Source organism: Pseudonaja textilis, chromosome Z (assembly GCF_049901715.1).
Source record: "Pseudonaja textilis isolate UNSWEBS1 chromosome Z, rPseTex1.2, whole genome shotgun sequence".
Classification (NCBI taxonomy): domain Eukaryota; kingdom Metazoa; phylum Chordata; class Lepidosauria; order Squamata; family Elapidae; genus Pseudonaja; species Pseudonaja textilis.
In genome coordinates this window covers 96,946,006-96,967,085 of record NC_142008.1, presented here as the reverse complement: position 1 = coordinate 96,967,085, position 21,080 = coordinate 96,946,006, and the positions used below count along the sequence as shown (strand labels likewise).

At 38.2% G+C, this 21,080-nt stretch overlaps 1 protein-coding gene across 10 annotated transcripts in view; it reads left to right on the top strand.

The window, feature by feature from the left end:
• Nucleotides 1-21,080, top strand: part of OSBPL7 (oxysterol binding protein like 7) — a 49,052-nt gene that overhangs the window by 5,001 nt on the left and 22,971 nt on the right. For 3 of the 10 annotated variants that reach the window (XM_087917024.1, XM_087917022.1, XM_087917026.1), the window contains 9 exons: nucleotides 10,435-10,639; nucleotides 11,211-11,333; nucleotides 15,650-15,703; nucleotides 15,869-15,982; nucleotides 17,166-17,291; nucleotides 19,285-19,411; nucleotides 19,887-19,990; nucleotides 20,235-20,327; nucleotides 20,674-20,806. In XM_087917024.1, coding sequence (XP_087773150.1) covers nucleotides 10,541-10,639; nucleotides 11,211-11,333; nucleotides 15,650-15,703; nucleotides 15,869-15,982; nucleotides 17,166-17,291; nucleotides 19,285-19,411; nucleotides 19,887-19,990; nucleotides 20,235-20,327; nucleotides 20,674-20,806 — 973 coding nt within the window. In that variant the 5' untranslated portion in view covers nucleotides 10,435-10,540. Of the gene's footprint in view, nucleotides 1-9,028; nucleotides 9,105-9,448; nucleotides 9,470-10,434; nucleotides 10,640-11,210; nucleotides 11,334-15,649; nucleotides 15,704-15,868; nucleotides 15,983-17,165; nucleotides 17,292-19,284; nucleotides 19,412-19,886; nucleotides 19,991-20,234; nucleotides 20,328-20,673; nucleotides 20,807-21,080 lie in introns of those variants that run through there. The other 7 variants (XM_087917027.1, XM_087917028.1, XM_087917029.1 and 4 more) reach the window with 6 other exon arrangements.

Genomic DNA, 21,080 nt, shown 5'->3' with positions numbered 1-21,080 from the left:
TAAAAGCAAGAAGTGCTCACGTTTGGAAAGAAAGATGGCAACCAGAAGACAGTTGTATTTCAAGCAGGGGAAAGTGCATAGTTTGGGTACATTAATGTCTTCAACCTGAGAATGTACTTGGATAGCTAAAATCTGCTTGTTTTATGACACTTGATAGTACTTCACTTAGCTGGAATGTACCTGAGCAGTTGCCTTTCTCTTGAACACCTGCCAGTTCCAACAATCTTATCTTTCAGCCATTAACAATGTACATCCTGCACACTCTGAGCAAAGGCCATTTCTGCCAGGCAGATAGTTGCCATAAGCAACTTCCTTTTACCTTGTATAACTAAATCCATAGAACAATATTGTTAAGCTTCACTAAAGGTAGAACATAGCCAAATAATGCTTGGAACCACCCAGCCTGAAAACTGGTGGATTGCTGCTAGGGATAGAGGATGGAGGCTATATTGTATTCAGCAACAGCAAGCATAGCAAAGTTAGCAAGGGATCTAAAAGATTTTTTGTTTCATCCTTCATAAGCAAACTGACTCTTTTTCTATATAAATCTTGTTTTATCTGCACATTGGGTTCCAAATCTAAACTATAACTTTCGAGACTTTTTGCCTGTCAAACCTTGTGTTACAAAATACAATGTTGTGTTTTCAGTTCCAAGCTAGTATTGAAAAGATCTAGCTTGAATATCCTACTTAGTAACAAAGTCAAAAATTACCTTTTAGTCTAACCTACATTACAAAGTTGTTGTAGACCGGCGGTGTCAAACTCACTTGGTCAGGGCAGAGTCACAAAATGTATCAGAACTTTTTCTCCCTTCACTAAACCAGGCATGGGTGTGACCAGCGTGTGAAGCATCCGGCCCATGGGCCAGGAGTTTGACAGCCCTGTTGTAGGCTAAACTACAGAGAAGGAAGCCAGGAAGTTACACTTTGTCCTAAGCTCATTGAAAGAAATATGAAATGCATTAAAATAGTAAAGAATGAGATTGATTTGTATACTTTTCCATTGGAGAAATACGTTGCTTTGTTTAAAAAATATACATTTTTTAAAATAATACAAGTCTAGCCCAAACCTATTGTTAACTCCCAAGGCAGGTGATTCGGTGTGTTTTGAATAAACAGATTATCAGCGGCTTAGAAGTGTTTAAAGTGTCAGTTTTCTGCATAGGGTTGTTCTTGCACAGATGCTTGATTCTTTGACATTTATAAATTATAAATAAGCTCCAGATCAGTTTTAGGTAGATATTCTCATTCAGTGACTCACTAATTAAGTGATCAGAATCATAAGTGGTCACCATACCAAGCCCTTAAAATCTGCGTGATGATTTGGTCTTTTGAAGGGTGTCTGTGTGGGGGAGGGTATTGCAATTCTTTATAATCATTGGATTTTTTTTTATTATTGTATTCCATAAGGTGCTCAAAGTCATGGCATTGAGATGTCCTTAAACTCCATAAATACATGAACATAGATTTAGTGAAGCATAAGGAGGCAGTATCAGGAAGATTGGGGAAATTGTGGAGTTGGCAAAAATGCATAGAACAATGTTTCTCAACTCTAGCGACTTTAAGGTATGTGAACTTCAGTTCCCAGAATTCCAGAGCCAGCATGACTAATTGGAGAATTTTGGAAGTTGATCTGCATACCTTAAAGTTGCCAAGATTGAAAAACAGCATAAAATTTTATTACAGGAAAAAAATCATCAGAAGAAAGAATGGAACGGAACGGAATGGAATGGAATAAAATATCCTGATTTATAGTTCTTAAAGTATATCAGAGTTTTGATCCATGGCTCATTAATTATATCTTTACACAGTAGAACATTATTGTGTAATCCCCATTAACATTTATGGCAATTGCACACAAGTCACTACAGCGCAAAAGCTTTTGTTCTATTGATTTCAGGACGAAAGGTGGAAAATGTAAAATAACTATTGCTATGTCATCACTATGGCAGATCATACTGCATTTGGTACCAAATGATGTTGTACAGAATTGTAAAAAAAAGGAAAGTCATAAAAGAAAGTCATAAATAAGATGTTAAGGATGCATTAAGTATTTTTTTGTGATTCATGTCATGAGTACTTAAATCTTAAAAAAACTCATGCATAAAGTAGACAGCCTTAACACACAAGAAAATGGAAGGACATAGTTTTGTCTTTTTAGTAAAATCTCTAGGATTAACTCTGCTCTAACAGGTTGTATATTAAATCTTTCTAGAAGAAGATATTAAAAATCATTACCATCATCTTTTCAAGTTATGCTTTCTTTCTGAATTCATGGATATTCAAGAATCTTCAGGTTTTTTTTTATACAAAACATTTGGGTTCACTTCTTATTTCTTTTATTGTTATTCACATTAAAGTTGTTGTATGTACTCCGGGCCAAGAACATCCAATCTTTAGTTCTGATAGATGTTGTACTTTCAGAACTAGTGCACAATTTTAAGTGCCTTTTTGGATCCACATCTCCTGTTTGAGAAGTAACTGGGGCTAAAAAGGAGTTAACACAAATCTATCATGTGCACCAATTTTGCTCTTGCTGCATTATGAGAAGAATATAGACAATTTAGATAATTACTCATGCTTTGGTGACACCACACATGGATTACTGCAATATAATCTACAGGTGAAACTCGAAAAATTAGAATATCGTGCAAAAGTTCATTTATTTCAGTAATGTAACTTAAAAGGTTAAACTAATATATGAGATAGACTCATTACATGTAAAGCAAGATAGTTCAAGCCATGATTTGTCATAATTGTGATGATGATGGCTTACAGCTCATAAACACCCCAAATCCACAATCTCAGAAAATTAGAATATTACATGCAATCAATAAAACAAGGATTGTACATAGAACAATATCAGACCTCTGAAAAGTATAAGCATGCATATGTACTCAGTACTTGGTTTGGGCCCCTTTTGCAGCAATTACTGCCTCAGTGCGGCGTGGCATGGAAGCTATCAGCCTGTGGCACTGCTGAGGTGTTATGGAAGACCAGGATGCTTCAATAGCAGCCTTCAGCTCTTCTGCATTGTTTGGTCTCATGTCTCTCATCTTTCTCTTGGCAATGCCACATAAATTCTCTATGGGGTTCAGGTCAGGCGAGTTTGCTGGCCAATCAAGCACAATAATCCCAAGGTCATTGAACCAGGTTTTGGTGCTTTTGGCAGCGTGGACAGGTGCCATCTCAGCATCCCCATCAAGCTCGTCTGCAGAAGGAAGCATGAAGTGCTCCAAAATCTCCTGGTAGATGGCTGCGTTGACCCTGGACTTAATGAAGCACAGTGGACCAACACCAGCAGATGACATGGCTCCCCAAATCAACACAGACTGTGGAAACTTCACATTGGACTTCAAGCATCTTGCAGTGTGTGCCTCTCCATTCTTCCTCCAGACTCTGGGTCCTTGGTTTCCAAATGAGATGCAAAAGTTGCTCTCATCAGAAAAGAGGACTTTGGACCACCGAGCAACAGACCAATTCTGTTTTTCTTTAGCCCAAGTAAGACGCTTCTGACGTTTGTTGTTCAGGAGTGGCTTGACAAGAGGAATACGACGTTTGAAGCCCATGTCCAGGATCCGTCTGTGTTTGGTGGCTCTTGATGCACTGACTCCAGCCTCAGTCCACTCCATGTGAAAATCCCCAACACTTTTGAATGGCCTTTTCCTGACAATCCTCTCCAGGCTGGGGTCATCCTTGCTGCTTATGTACCTTTTTCTTCCACACTTTTCCCTTCCACATAACTTTCTATTAATGTGCTTTGATACAGCACTTTGGGAACATACAACTTCTTTTGCAATTACCTATTGAGGCTTTCCCTCCTTATGGAGGGTGTCAATGATGGTTTTCTGCACAACTGTCAGGTCAGCAGTCTTTCCCGTGATTGTGATTCCTACTGAACCAGACTGAGAGACCATTTAAAGGCTCAGGCACCCTTTGCAGGTGTTATGGCTTAATTAGCTGATTAGAGTGGGACACTTTGAGCCTAGAATATTGAACCTTTTCACAATATTCTAATTTTCTGAGATTGTGGATTTGGGGTTTTCATGAGCTGTAAGCCATAATCATCTCAATTATGACACATCACGGCTTGAACTATCTTGTTTTGCATGTAATGAATCTATCTCATATATTAGTTTCACCTTTTAAGTTGCATTACTGAAATAAATGAACTTTTGCACAATATTCTAATTTTTCGAGTTTCACCTGTATATAGGGCTGCCCTTGGAAACTACTTGGAAGTTGCAACTTAACCAAATGTAGTAGCATATGCATCATGGGTTTATTTCATCGGGTCTGCCTAACACCTTTGTTCCCTGAGCTGCACTAGTTACCAGTAACTCCTGGGTGTAATTGAAATTGCTAATTACTATTATAAAGACCTTTATAGCATAGGGCCTAGTAATTTAAAAGGCTATCTGTACTCTATAGCTTCTGTTCAGCCTGTATGATTAAGCAGATATTCCATCCATTAAGAACCTGTTGGGACCTAAGAAACATATCTTTCCAGTCATAGCAACTTCTCCTTGGAACCTCATAACTTTTATATACAATATGTCTGATTCTAATTCCAGCTCTGCTCAAAAGAGCTCTGAAAACTGGGCTTTTTCTTAGGCCCTGGATTAGAGTGTGCAACAAATCTGGTTTGCTTGTCTTTCAGTGGTGGCTTCTCTTCCAGCATGTCTGTTTTTTGTAAAGTATTATTTATATATTATATGTTTCCATTGCATAGGCAATCTTCAACTTACAGCTATAATTGAGCCCAACATTTCTGTTGGGTAAGCAAGACAGTTGTTAAATGAGTTTTGTCCCATTTTATTACCTTTCTTGCCACAATTGTTAAGTGAACTGCTGCAGTTGTTAAGTTGTTAAAAGCATGCTTGTTAAATGAATCTTGGCTTTCCCATTGACTTTGCTTATCAAAAGGTCGCAAAATGTGATAACATAATCCTGGGACCTTGCAACCATCTTAAATACATGCCACCTTTCAGCTATCCGAATTTTGATCATGTGGTCATAGGGATGCTGCAAAAGTTGTAAGTATGAAAATTGGTCACAAATAACTTTTTCAGTGCCGTTGCAACTTCGAATGATCACTAAATGTATTGTAAGTCAGGGATTACCTGTGTGCCATTCAGAGTTGCTGCAGAGTATAGAGTGGCTTGTCAGAGTTCTAAAATAAATAAGTTCAGATCCTCTGGAATCGGTGATTAAAAAACCACTTTTCATGTAGTTGTTTATTTTCAATTAGAGTACAACTGGAATGTTTGTTTCAAATTAATATAGATCAGAAATAGCTGCTGCTTTTGAATTCACAATTCAAGTGCCACATTCCAGGCAAACCACCAATGAATGATACTATAGTTGGAAACTAATAGGTGGGCTTAAGATGATGGTACTTACATATCCTTAATTATTGATCACAGTTTATTTGATGGCAGTGTCTAGGTCTGAAATGCATCTGTCATTCCAAAATTCCCTCAGAGTAAAGCTATTCCAAATATTCTAGAAACTGGGAGGAGTTTTAAATAACATTTTAGACCTATCCACTCCTTCGAGGTAAATTTTCCAACAGTTGAGTTGACCAAAGCAATCAGGATTAATTCTGGTTAGCATTGTACAAACACAAGTGTTGTTGTAAATGAAAGTATTCAGGTGAACTATAGGAACATAAGAACAGTCCAGCTAAATCATGCATCTAATATAATCTGCTCATCTAATCCAGGATTCTCCATTTTCATGATCAACCAGACATCTTTGGGAAATTCCAAAGTATGAAAAGCAGCATGAAAGTCCTCTTCCATTGTCTCTTCTCAGCAACTGGTTTAGTGAATTAGAGATTGGCCAAATATGTTAAGGACATCCTGTTAAATCCTACTCTGGAGCCCATGTGGCACAGTGGTTAGAATGCAGTATTGCAGATGAATTCTGCCCACAGCCAGTAATTTGATCCTAATCGGCTCAAGATTGATTTAGCCTTCTATCCTTCCAAAGTTGGTAAAATGAGGACCTAAATTTGGGACAATATGCTAACATTTGTAAACCACTCAGAGAGTGCTGTAAAGCACTACGGAATGGTATATTAATCTAAATGTTATTGCTTTTACTACTTGCACAAATACAACTTTTCCATAAAATACTCACTCCAAGTCTGGAATTATTCTTTTGCATGGGAAAAATCTGCAAATTTTGTGCAAACAAGACACTCTTATTTTTTCTTCATGTAAATATAATTATGCAAATCATTGCATGTAGTTACAGATTAGGTTCATTTACATCAATTCATCTTGACTTGTTTGTTCAAATTCATATTGCTTGATTCCTATTATGTGTTTTTGTTTATTATTTTGTGGAAATTGAAGGCTTGGATGAAGTATGTTATTCTAACAGGAAGAAAAAGAGAAACCGAGTAAGTGACAAAAGTGAATAATTATAGTTAGCTTCATTAGTCAATAAAGGCAGAAAAACATACATTTCCTAATATTCTATCCTTCTGAACTTATTCAGTTCAGGAAACATAATTTGTGTGTCAAAATGGTTTTGATATGAACCTGCTGTGCAAATAACAGTGTAGTAATTAAGTTCACACACTGAGCTAAAGTATGTCTTACTTTGCTGTGGTTCACTGAACAAGGTAAAGACAACAGCTAAGTTCACATGCCATGTAAAGGATAAACCATGGTTTACAATCGAGAGAGATTGAACTCCCATATGCAAAACTTTTGGTTAAATGCTTTTTCGTACCATTGGTTGATCATGTACAAAAACAATCATTAGAAAAGGGATTAAAATGTTCAAACTCTGCAACACTGCAGTGGTTGTAAGTGTGAAGTGTGGAAACCATTCACAAGTTACTTTTTTCAATGCCTTTGTAACTTCAAATGTCATTAAATGGTTGAAGACCACCTGCAGTTAATCACTCAGAAATACACATAGCAATCCTTGACCTACTAGGATAACTGAGCCTGGAATTACTGTTATAAATTGCAGTGGTTGTTAAGCAGTCACCAGGCAATCATGCCATATTTTACCTTTTGGGGAGGCAGTCATTAAGCAAATGCAGTGGTTGCTAAAAGAAGCCGTTTTCTCCAATGGCCATTTTTTGCTGGAAATCAGAAATAAAACAGGAAAAACCCACAAAAACCGTGGTCATGTGATCACAGGATACTGCAAACAGCCACAGATGCAAACCAGTTACCAAAATGCAATCACAATGACTTTGGGAAAGGGTGCGGCCATCTCTTCTTCAAAATCAGATCATAAATAGCTTTGGGGAAGTCCATCATAACCTCAAATGATCACTAGCAAACATTGATAAACAAAGACTACTTGTGCTTAATCTCATAAATTATTCCATAGAAATCTCCACTAGTGCAGGGGTCTCCAACCTTGACAACTTTAAGACTTGTGGACTTCAACTCCCAGAATTCCTCAGCCAGCAAAGCAAAGCTGGCTGAGGAATTCTGGGAGTTGAAGTCCACAATTCTTAAAGTTGCCAATGTTGGAGACCCCTGCACTAGTCAAACCAGGCTCAAAGATTACACCTAGGCCACAACTGGGGATGGACTTCTTTCGTGCTTCTTGTTCAAAATAATTTGAAAAATATTGTCCTGAGCAAGAGCATTTTAAAAGCACCAGAGGAATCCATTGACAGATAGTTTGCTTCTAATCTTTGAAGTGTCTTAGGAACCTAGGATTTTACCTTTTGACAGAAAGCAATCTTGTGCCATAATTTTTTTTGGACATGATAGAAATGTTATGCATAAGTGTTTCAGAGCTATGATACAGCAATTGAAGCATGAGTTAATTCTTGTGAATTAGTTTATTTTATGAGTAGGGCCTTTGTTCAACTATCAAAAGGATTTCTAAGAAGTAGTACTTACACTTGAGTCTATTTATTCAAACCAGAGAAAAATATTTTTTTTAAAAAAACATGATTAAGCAGAGAAATCTGGCTGGCCATAAACAAAAGCAGATCTCTTTATTTAAAATTAACTCTATGCTGCCACAAAAAAAAAAACCAAAAAAACCCCACAAAAACCCTTTGGCAGCTTCCATAGAAATCATTTGAAGGAATGTACCCAAGCAAACTTTAGGATTCAATATTCTCCATCCTTTGTATCCCCTTAGAAAGATTAAAAGTTTTCAGTTTTTTTTTTTCATTCAACTATGGGCCAGCATTATTTCATCTGAGCTCAAAGTGGTTCATTAAGGCAAACTAGCTGAATAAACCAATGCTGGCAGTGGTTTTATTCAAAACCTGGACAGGCTAATTTGTTGGGCCTGACCCAACTTGAGCATTTAGGAAAGAAAAACCTTTGACTCCATTTGTAGAGAAAAGGTATGCTTTTATTAAAGCCAATTGGTTACAGCATATGCAAAGCCAGATCTGAATACTCCTGCATAAACCTTCTGATTTTCCACTTTCCCAGATCCTCTCAGCCCCCCTTCATCATTTGATCAGTGTCTAATACTATTCAAATTAGCAGTTTGGGTAACAGTTCTAATGATTGGCGCCTCTTCGATGGATGTTTGCATTCCATTCTCACACTTATATCCTTGGATCTCTTTGTCTGTTGCTTTGGATTGGCACCTCTGGTTCCTATCATCATCATCTCGGTGTTTCCTCCCCATTCCCCCCCTCCCTTTTTATGGCAGGATGCTATCAATGCAAAGTGAAGATGAAGGGGGTGGATGGCAGATCTTCTATCAATGATATATCAATGCATATAAATATATTGCTGAACACTGGTTAAACCATGGAACGTCTCCTATTTTGTGTCATGCTTCAGGATTTATGACAGGGTCATACATGAGATTCACCTAAGGCTCATTTCCGTAATGGGAACCATAGTTTACAGATGTGAAATTACATCCAGTGCCCCCCTTTCTAAGATTCCCTTTTCTACCTGAAGTTAAGGTTAAGGTCCAATTGACCAGTTAAGGTCTCAACTGATCTTAAAAAACAACAAGAACCTAGGCAAGATGTATTCCCTTTTTCCCCTTTGTTTCTGTCTTCAGCAGGAAACAGAGAGGGACTGAGACATTAAAGCTGCAGTGTTCTGCATGACTGTTCCAATTGAATTCAGGGCAGCTTACATCTGGGTAAATACACATACGATCAAGTGACAAACTAAGAATCTGTTTGCTAAGGGAGGATTAATGCATAAAGAGTGTAATTGAATAGCTGCTGCAACAGAACCAGAAAATTGTTGACAATTGTACAGGTGAGACTGGTCAGAGGGCAAGGTGTAGAAATGGGGTTCAGGTTTGTTTAAGAGGAGCTACCTGAGTCTCTATTGGCAGGAGGATTAGGTGAATCAGTCACAGAAATAGCAGGGCGGTTTCTTCCTCTTGTTAAATGCTAATTGTTCTCTCTTCACAAGGAGGAAAAAACACCTTATGCTTATATGCTAAATTTTGCAGCAGGAAGAGAAAAACGGGAATCTACATTTTGCAGTCACAACAAGGTCTGCAAGAGGAAAAAAACCAAGCTTAGTACATGTGGTGCTGTGTTCACCATTTGTGCTTTGGATAGGGATGGAGGAAAAGTAGAACAAGGGGGGAAATCTTATCAATTTTTGTGTATGAGAGAGCAAGGTTCATTCAGTTACTACATATTGCTGTGCAGAAGTCGAAAGCCAAGATTATCCAATCTCTAAGGATTTAGATCATGAAATCACAGCCTTGTTTCTAGGATATCAGGAATTAGGAGGCTGAGATCTTTTAGTGGGACTGCAATGTAAGACAAAGCTAAGACTAACTCAGCAAAATAGGGGATAAGGCTTAGTTGGTATTCTTTTCAGACATGGGTTGTTGGCCAAAGAGGAGAGCTTGATTGGAGTTAATATTAGTCTAGATAAATCCTCACAGACATGGCTATACAGCAAAATAAAGGTCAAAATCTGGAAAACATTTTTCCTTGGTTCCCTGGATCCTTTTGTTAATCATTTGTTCCCTTCATAACAGATCCTGGAAAGGAAGACAACTCTGTATCCTGTTGTGTGAGACAGTCCAAATGGACATAAGATTAATTTCTTAGTAAGCCTCTATCAGGTTGTGCTTTGAAACAGGAGGAAATCTGTCATCTTCAAATTTTGCACCATGATTTGCAGAAGAGAATTAAAAAAAACTATATTTCAATTTTTGTCTGGGATTTTAGAATCACATCTATATAAATTATTGGGTATTTAAAAACCTGAGTTATGGTTAAGGAATTATTCATGAAAAAAGGCTATAATCTGTGGAAAAGCAAAGCAAAAAGAAAGTAGCTGTGATTAAGAAATACAGATACCATCTGATAAGGAAATAGAATTCTGCCCCTCCATATAACTGAAATGCTTTGATCACAAACCCTATGGTGATTTAATTTCCTTGGGAGTTATTTTAATCAGGATGCCTGAGTACTGATTTGACTATTTTTCTTTTCTCATAGCTACAGCCCTATGAAGGGGATGATCTGGAGATGAAAACACAGTCCCCAAAACTGCATTGCTGATGTTTCCTTGGTTCATGGCAAGAGAAGGACAGTCTTCCCAGGGATGGGTAACCATGAAAAAGAACCATTATCTCCTAAAAGGGCACTACCCCCTTCCCGGTCCAATAGCACTGTATCTTCCAAACACAGCATTGCTTGGCAGGTGTGGATCCTTTTGACAGAGTGTCTACAAAACTGATCCCTACATGTCCCTGGGATTGGGGGAGGAACTCGAGATCAAATGTGTGACCAGATATACCTGTCTACTTCGCTTGGGTTAAGGGGGTGTGTTGGGGTGGGAAGCTGGGCTGAGTATTTTATGGCCCACAGGCCACACCTGACCCTTCAGTTATCCCTGGCAGGGCAGGGGAGCAGCATTGGGATGCAGGACAGCATCGTTGGCCATGACAGTCCATGTTTCTCATGTGGTTCCTGGGGAAAATTAATTATCCATTCTTGTTCTAAATTTTATTAAATAGTAATTCCTAATGTTGCCTGTATTGTTTGTATTTTGTAAGACTGTTGAAAGTGGTAATTCAACTCTGTTCAAGGGTCTGTACACTCCAGACTGCAATACTGACAAAGTACATGGTCTTGAACTCTTGCTGGCAGTGATAAGGGGCTGCAGGATAGTGAGGATAGTGCCTGGATAGTTATAACCCAAGTCACCAAAGATTTCATTTTGGATGAAAGCTCCCTTGTTTCTGATCTTTTTTTCTTTTTCTTTTATATAGAGTTCTGAGAGCTGGGAAGTGATAGATGATTTGCACATCCATAGTGGGGTCAGCCCGCAGCCAGAAAGGCAGGAGGGTTATCTGCTAAAGAAGCGAAAATGGCCTTTGAAAGGCTGGCACAAGGTATGGTCTCAGTAAAGTAGCAGGATTAGTATTTCCCTCCAAAGATTCAAGGGTGGGGATGAACTACAGCTTTGCTCCTTGTTATCCTGAGTTGTCCCTACTTGTCTGCTATTCCCAGTGGTCTGAATTAAATAACTGTAGTACTAAATTAACAACTCCCATTTCCAAGCCACTCTGGCTCTCCTAAACCATGGAGATAAATAAAGTGTTGGTCTCCCAAATATTTGCTGGCTGCTGCTGTGAATTCTAGGAGCTGCACTTCACTCTATCAGGAAACTGATAAATGACAGATAGTTCTTTCAAGAGTTTTTACAAGGATTGTTGCCATAATATATGTGAATTATTTTGCTTTGCTTTGGGGTTACAATTTTAGGCATACTTAGCTGTGAGTAAATTCTTAATGGAAGTTAAGGGGTCTTATTTCCAAGTATTACAAATTCCAAGTATTTTCAAGGTGTCATACCAAGGATTAAACTCTGCTGCAATTGATTGAGATCATTCTGACGAAATACAGGGAGTTGTCGCTTAAGAACACTGGGACTTCCAATCCTTATATGGCATAGTTGTAATTAAAAAAAAAATGACTACATCACTTAGCAGTGGTATCTCCAGCAAGCCAGATTGCTGTTATTAAACAAGGATTACACAGGTCGTTGAGGACCTTATGTAACCTTACGTTGTGACTTTTTTTTTTTTGAAAATTTTATTTGGGTTTTCCACAAAAACAAAATACAAATAAAACATCTTTTTTTGGAAATAGCATGGTCCCAGGTTATCACTTCTTCATACAGACACAAACTCAATTTCATGCTCATTTTTATGTTCTATTCCATATCTTATTACTGTTTTATATTTTCTACATATTTTTCCCCTCTTTTAATTTTCTCAACTTTATTTTAATTATCTCATCTCAATTTAAATCATTATATTTATCCTTTTGTCTGTCCTGTTGCAATTTCATATTATCTTTTCTCATTAAACACATTTTCCCCTGAAGTTACTAATTGGAGTATGACACCTTTATATCTTTTAATTTTATCCATTCAAACTCTTATTTAAGCTTCAATGTATACCTTTAAGATTATAGCATTCAATATAATACATAACTTCCAATCGAATTTTGCTTGGTACATTCTTAAAATACACACTATATTCTTAAAAAGAAAAGATTATATATATATATATGTAAATAAATCACACATTCCCTTCCAATTCAATTCTATCATTAATATTCATTAAAATCTTAACATCCTTAACATTTCTTTTCAATTAAATATCATACTTCCTTGGGAACACTTATAAACTTTCCATAATTCTTTTTTTCCCATATTTCTCACTTATACTTTTATAAATCATTAATAATAATTAAAATGTTCCCATCCTTTCCTAATTTAATTATCTCATTCACTTTAATTCATTTATTTATTAACAAACATTCCACTACATTACAGTGAATATTTTATCAATCATTTTAGTCATATTTTCTAAAATTATTTCTATTTGTAATATAACAATGCTATCTTATGTACCTTTGCAGAATCCCTTTTACAATTAAATTTTCACCCATTATCTCTAAACAGGCTTATGGTTTCAATCCTTATATCTTTTCCCTGTTTCTCTATATCTTGTTTCTGTCTTTTACAACTTCTTTTCCTTACCTTCTTCCCACTCTTCTTCCTCCTCCCCCCTTTATCCCCTCGTCTCTCTACTTCTAATTCTCTCATCTGTAATCCCCTCTTCTGTTGCTTTCTAAAGTTATACTTATCTTTCAAACTCTTCTTCTTTTTGGTTGTTTTTTCTAGTCTTAAACCTTTCACTCTCTTTCTCCCATTTCCTTCCCCGCCCCCACTTAAAATTATTTGATCATTAAAGATGGCTTCTTCTTTGTCCCGATCTTCTTGTTCTGCAAGCGTTTATTGTTGTTTCTCATAGTTCCACATCTCCATATCTAAAAATTGAAATACGAAGCCAAAAGAAGCTCTCCCTTCTTGTGCATCTTCTTTCCATTTTTTAAGTTCCATTTTCAGTTCTTCTAAGAGTGATGCCATTTTAAACACTTTTAATCAACCACCCAATTAGTTTTAGTCATTTAAATGCAAAAACCAAAAATCACCAAGTAATCCAAATAATCCAAGGCTGTTTCTCTTGCTTCTTTTTTCCACTTTCTCTTCCTGGGGTTCTATTATTTTGTTGCCAAGTTTCAGTTAGGATGTATCTTTGGGGAATCTTGTTAAAGTTTCATTGTAAGTTCCTTTTAGTTACAGTTCCCTTCCTTAGTTCCAGGCAGTCTCCTCCATTTTTCCAGATCCTACCCTTTTATTCTTTTTTTTCTCCTTTCCTGCTTTTAAAAACTTTTAAATATCCAGAAATCTTTATTATCCCTTTGACTTTTATTTTCAGTTTAAATGCCTATTAATGTCAAAGTGGATTTTTTTTTTCAATTTCTTGCTTAAGTCTCTTAGCTGTCAGTATATGAAAGGGAAGGAAAAAAACCCTAATCCTTTCCCTTTTTTCTCTGTCGCTGCTTCAAAATCTTCTTTGAGAACAATGGTATTTAGTTTAAATTCCAGGGTACCTTACGTTATTGCTTTTTCAGTTTAACCCAGTTGACCAAAACTTTCTCTTCTTATCTTCCTCCCGCACATTCTTTTCCGGTTCAGTTCTTCTTTGAGGTGGCCATTTCTGACCACCGCTGCTACCGCCTTCAGGAAAGGGTGGTAATGGCCAGCTGGGGAAGAGAGATACCGTTCTCCTCGACCCTGCTGGCAGTCTCCCCCCTCTTCACCACCTCTATGGGGTGGCCTGGCCCCGAAACCAGCCGGCTCGGGGCGCTCCGGCGGTGAGCACAGATCGAAACCGTGCACGATCACGGATTTCGGTCTGTGGCCGAAGAGACTCAAGCTGGATGCTCATGACTTCTTCCCAGCTTCCCTATTGACATCAGAATCCAGCAGGAATGGTCATGAATCACAATGATAATAATAAATACTAGCCAGTAGTAAATATATGTAATCCTCGACTTACAACCACAATTGAGCCCTATTTTTCTGTTATTAAGTGAGATATTTGTAAAGCGAGTTGTGTCCCATTTTATGATCTTTCTTGCCTCAGTTGTTAAGAATCTAGGTCTGTGAAAATAAATTATAATAAATGTAGCCTGTTTTATGAAGTTTAACAAGTACAATGTTCAAAGTTCAAAGTATAGAGATTTTTTTTTAATGGAATATTTAAAGGATGTTGAGCAACAGGTCAATTTTACAATTGTCTCAGAACAATCATCTAAAAATGAACAGCAATGTAAGCAGCAATGTTACATGAATGTTGTTGGCTAAACTCAAGGGTGAAATTAATTTTCAGGGGAAAAATACCTAAGCAGGACAAAAGCTTGTGTTTAATAACCAATATTAATATTTATTTACTTTATGTATATCCTGGGGTGGCGCAGTGGTTAGAATGCAGTTCTGCAAGTTAGTTCTGCTGGCTGCTGGCTGCCAGCAATTCAGCAGTTTGATCCTCACTGGCTCAAGGTTGACTCAGCCTTCCATCCTTCCGAGGTTGGTAAAATGAGGACCTAGATCATTGGGGGCAATATGCTGACTCTGTAAACCACTTAGAGAGGATTGTAAAGCACTTTAAAGAGGTGTATAAATCTAAGAGCTATTGCTATTGCTATTGCTATCTCACCTTTAATATTTTTATAAATAATTCAAGGAGCTCACACAATACTCCCTTCATTTTATTTTCCCCACAACAATCCTATGCCTTGGATTTTGTCAGTCACTTGGAGACAAAGTGACTGGCCCAAAGTTATCGAGCCAATTTTCATGCCTAAGGCAGTACCTAGCATTCACAAATCTCCTGGCTTCTAGCCTAGTGCCTTAACTACTAGACCAAATATTGACTGCTGGAAAGATGGAATATGCATTCTGAACAATGGCATGACTGGTGCTTAGAATTTTGATTGGAAATACTGAACAATAAATAAATAGTAAAAAAATTATTTATTCTATTTATGCTATGGGTCATATTAAACATCATCATGTTTATGATCTCCATTTTTAATCAACAATTTAAATCAATTTTTTCAATTGGTGGACTACAACTTCTAAAATTCTCAGCCAGCATAGTCATTAATTGAGTGGGAAAAGACTAGTCTAAAACTAGTGAGCATGATAAAAGCAATTTTGAGACTGTATTGTTCAACTCTTTCAACTTTTTAAGAAATCTCATATGATGTAGCATTGATTTTATTCCATCAAGTCTAGTACTATTGACTTATTCCTTTCTCTCATTTTTTCTCTCTTTTTCACTCTAAGCGTTATTTTGTTTTGGAAGATGGCATTCTGAAATATGCCACAACACGCCAAGATGTGAGTAATGGGAATAATGGGATTTGGAATAACTGAATGTCATGTACCAATATTTACAGGAATCCTGATGGGGATAAAGGGGGGCAGTTAATTACCAAGAAACTTATTTAAGAAAAGGACTTATATAATTTCTCTGTATAACTACATTTGTGATATTTTCTCTAGGTCTTGAAGGGGAAGTTACATGGCTCCATAGATGTTTGTTTGTCAGTCATATCAGTTAATAAGAAGGCCCAACGTGTGGACTTGGACACAGAAGAGAATATTTATCATCTTAAGGTACATGTAGAATGACTCAGGATGAAAGAACAGAAAAGATCACTATAATTCTCCAATCATTTCCAATTCATCCCTAAGCTCTGGCTTACAATTGCTAAGCTGTTGTTTCTCCATTGTTCAAATTCTGAGAACTGGAATGAGAATGTATGTGATGGAGAAAAGCTTGAACTGACAAGTTGTACCTGAAAACATGTTTTTGCAAAGTCATTGTGCTGGCTACACAAAACATTTCTCCATGTGATGAAGCAGGAAAAGGCTTTGCAGAACAGTAATTCTCTAATATCTAATATACGCCTGTAGAGTACAGCAAATATAGTATCTGCACTGAGCATTTTGTTTGTCACAGTTTATCGTTCTCCTGATTTTTGGTAAAGGATAAAGAGTCCACTTCTGTTCTGTAAAGATGCAATTCAAATACCAACTGAATCTTTAAGGCCCCTTCATGGTAGGGTTATTCATGTATATGCATGCAGGGCACAGCTGACTATATGACATCTTGAAATCTGATCGTATTTGTCCGTTGCTAAAAGCAGGACTTAGCTTCTAAGTTACATTTTCTTGCACTTTTCAAATAATGTAGCAGGTTGATCCTGTATTAATTGGTGGCTGCATATTTTTATTTACTACTATTAAGTATCTGAGGCTTCCCATGGCCTTTGTTTCTGAAATGAGGCAGTTTTTAAATCTTCTATATCAAATAAATACTTAATAACAACTGTTATCTCCACCATAACCATAGCAAGTTACTATCTTTTGTCATTCATAAGAATTTTAAAAAACACAAATTCTTGCCATGGAATCATGTTAAAATGAGGCTCATAATTTCATGCCATTTCTCAAATAAAGGTCTAGAAATCAGTTTTGTGCCTCAGATTTCAAACATTGTCTTCTAACCCCATCTGATTCGTGGTACAATATCCACTGGCAGAGTTGACCCTGTCTTTATATGAATGAAGAAGCCACTTGCAGTTACTAATTTGGGGTATCAGAAGAAGGAACAGATTGTTAGAGTGTTGTTGTCAGAGAGGGGAAATGAAACCTTTGTTATATTTTTCCCCATCTTATAAACATTGGTTTGAGCCGAAGACGCAGTTTGCTGCTGCAACTCAGAATCACAATGTTTCGGACAAATGTTTTTATTTTCTTAACATTTTGCTGTCTTGTCTCGTCTCACTTATTTCAGATAAAGTCCCAAGAGCTATTCAATAATTGGGTTGCAAAGCTGTGCTTGCACCGGCAAGCAGAGAAATCATATGTATCCCGAAGACAGATCATGACTGGTGGTGGCAGAGGCTCTCATCCCACACAAGTGAGTACAGTAAAATAGAGCCTTCTTTCTTGATGGCAAGCATCTCTTCTGAAATGTGATAATGGAGCATCTTAAGTATCCCTCACTGTTTTTGTAGATTGTTGCAAAGAGAGGAAAATTGTATAGCATCTGTCCGAAGAATCGCTTTTTGTAACATGGGTCAAAGTTGTGTAGATTATTCCAAGTGAATAATTCTCCTCTCCTCCCCTCCCTCCCCTCTTCTCCCTAGAATGCCTTTGAGCTCGTCATGGACTTAGAGGCATGGAAAAGAAAAGAAAGAAGTAAATTGGGTGAAAGGTCCTGCTTCTGTTTTTCTGAGAAAGCCAGCAAATAAAACTATATTTGAAGGAGAAAAATTCTCTTGCTGTCTGATAAATTGGGTGGTTTTTAGAAGAGGTAATGTGAAACACCAGAAGTGTGTATGTATGTGTGTATTGTTCTCCATAGAGCTGCTACGAGCGTCCAGGATGGGAGGTGCTCCAGTCTCGGCTCTCACAGGCTGAGCTTGAAATTGAGGAACGCCTCTCTCCATCACGTGGTCCTCTCGGCGTTCCCCAGTTTTTAGCTCAGCCTCGTGGTAGTCAGGCTGCTTTTTCTCAGCTCTTGGCCGATCAGCATTCCTTCACAGATCTCTGTTGAATTGGACCCGAGTTTGTATGGATTTTTCTGCACATTAGCAAGATGCATCTTGGAAATGAGTAATTTTTTTAATGTTTCTGTCAGCTGGGTGGCAGTACCTAGATGAACTTTATTGACAATGAAAACTAAGCAAGTTTGGATGTGGTATTTTAACATCCACCAGGAATTCCTAGGGCTGTTTACTAAAGTGGGACATCAAAACAACAAGTTAAAAAATCTTTGAAGAAGTCACAGCTAACTACTTCTAAACTATTATTAAGAAAATGACATGGAAAATTCTACATAGTCCTTAACTCCTCGCTGGAGTTAAGAAGCATGTTTCTACTGTTGTATTTTATGGAAGCTGATATCAGCATTAGGGTACTATCCAAACTCTGCTTTGAACTCAATTTCTCAGGCAAATTTCTCATGTAGTTGGGAATGTCCTCTATGACAGCGGTCATCAACTGGTGGTCTGTAGACCACTAGTGGCCCACGAGAAAAGTTTGGTGGTCCACAGAAAAATTATTTGCATTTTGTATATTGCACTAAATCAGGGGTCCTCAAACTATGGCCCCTGAGCCGGATATGTGCAATGAATGTTTGTGTTGCTGCAGAGAGTCTTCCCTTTCGGGGTCTTTTTGTGCTGGTCAGAGAGGGGCAAAAGGGTCTGCTTAAGCCTCCTGGTGCTGGGCTTTCGGCGAAGGCTGGAGGGAAGCGCCACTGGTGGCGAACAGCCGGAGGGCCTTGTTCCAGTGGGACTTCATCATGGCCTGGAACTGGCGGACCATCTCAGCCCGCTGATTCTCCAGGCACTGGGACCTGACCTTGCACTCCCGCAGGTTTTCTCTCTGCTTGGAAAGCCTATGCTTGTAGTCCTTAATGAAGTGCTTCTGCTGAGCCTCCTTCTTGGTCAGATCCAATTTGAACTGAGACAGCTATTTTGCCAACTCTTTCTCATGGTAGCTAGTTGGCTCCAACAACTGCTTCCTGTTGGGGCCCTAAGGAGCCCAGGTGGGCAGGCGAGAAGTGGCTGGGAGGGAAGGGGCAAGTAGAGGCACCCCTCGATGTGAGTGAGTTGGCCATGCCCACCCAGTCACATGACTACCTAGCCATGCACACCCAGTCGGTCATTAGGCAGATCATATGAATGGTCTGCGGGATTTAAAATTATGAATTTAGTGGTCCCTGAGGTCTGAAAGGTTGATGACCTCTGTGGTAACCATTTTATGAAAACATCTTTCACAAATTTGCCAGTGTACCCAAGAATTTCACAGGCTGAAGATCCATCCTAGATTCTGAAGTGGAGTGAATTACCCATTTTCTTTGCTTCTAGTTTCCATTCTTCCTATATTGTCTTGCTTCATTCTTGCAGGCTTGCAACTCACGGCGCCACATACTGATTTCAGAAAGTGCCCCTGCCTTATCTTCTCTGGCCAGTCCCCAGGAAAAAGTGAATTCTTGGCTCAGTGACAGCAAAGGACTGGACAGGTGCTCAGCAGGTAAGAATGAAACTTTCTTAACCTCAGAAGGTCTCTCTTAGCTGGTAGTCACAATATTTGAGCCTTGGCTATTTCCAAGCCAGCTTTCATCTTCAGAGATAAGGATATTAGAATATAATTTATCAGAAGAAGTAGATACCTGACAAAGGGATTGACCAATTACTCACATTAATATAGTATCTTTTGTTACGTGTGGACTTACGGAACAGAAGGGCAAGTTCTTCCCAAATCAATTTTCCTCAGGTTTTGGTCACTGAATACTGTAAATTATTGTGGAATTTATCCAGTGAAATATGTTTTCAACATAGATCACCCATTCCTCTTTCCCTTTGCAAATTTCTCCCAGTAGATGTTCTTTTCTAATGGCTGATGTTTTTGTCTGATGTTTTGATAATCCGAGAGAAAAGGCAGTGCTACCTTACAATTTCATAGTCTACTTTTTCTTTTTTCTATTTTTTTTCCTATTTTTTTCCAGAACTCTCAGAATGTCAGGGGAAGCTTCAAGAGCTCAGCCGTATGCTACAAAGTCTGGAATCTCTTCACCGCATTCCCTCTGCCCCTCTAATCTCAAGCAGCCAGGTAAGGTACAGGTGTGTTAGTAGCATTCCTTTTTTCTAAAGTTTTACATTAAAAAAGTTATTTAAGCAACATATTTGGTCAAAGGCTCCAAGGTTACTTTCACACTACTTAGGGCCATTATGAGTCATGCTGTAGTAACAATTACAAAAACAGAGCATTCTTGAGATTAGATTATGATTAGCATTTTGATTTGGAATTTATCTTTGATGGTTGTACAGTTTGAGATTGCATCTTGATTTTACAGACCTCAACAGGAACAGAAAGACCCAGAAAGGCAAAGAGATCGACGCGGATCTGGTGCACTCAGAGCTTTGCAAAGGATGACACCATAGGCAGGGTGAGATGGTTTGGGGATGGGGTAGACAGCATTTGGCACAAAGGTAGGAGATATAGAGTGAGAAGAGCAATCAATCAGCAATGGAGAGATTCTTTGCTCTGTAAAAAATCCCAAATTCAGATCTCCAGAGAGGGCTGGATGAAGGGCCAAAAGAGTTGCTGCCAATCAGTGTGATCAATAGTGGACCATTGACCACATCCCAAGGTTAGGAAGGGCCACAGTTGATTATGGAGATGAGGTATTTTTCTGGGATAGAGAAAAGAATCGTCTTAAGGAACTGGAGAGGAAAGAATTTGTGATAGGGAAGTTTTTGTGGGTGCCTAAAACCAATTGGTTTTTCTTCTAGCAGGTGGGACGCCTGCATGGCTCCGTTCCCAATCTCTCAAGATATTTTGAGTCCTGTCAGAACCAGGCCATGTTTAGCGTACCTCCAGAGTATAGTCAACTCCAAAGAAGTTTCTGGATCTTAGCTCAGAAAGGTGAGCTCAGTGCAGATATTAATAGTTGTATCAAAAGCTCAGGGACGACTGTCTAATGTTTACTATGGTGTAGGGGGACACACTGATTTCCATGTTGGACTGTGGAGAGGAATGAAGCCATCATTTTATGGATTCTGACTATTTGTTTTCTTCTCTTCTTAAATTCTTCCCCTCTCCGGAGACATATGTTTTATCACAGTCAACCACAGCCATGATCTAGAGAATTCTGATTCCTTTTGTGACCTACCCATTACTTATCTCCAGACATATTGCA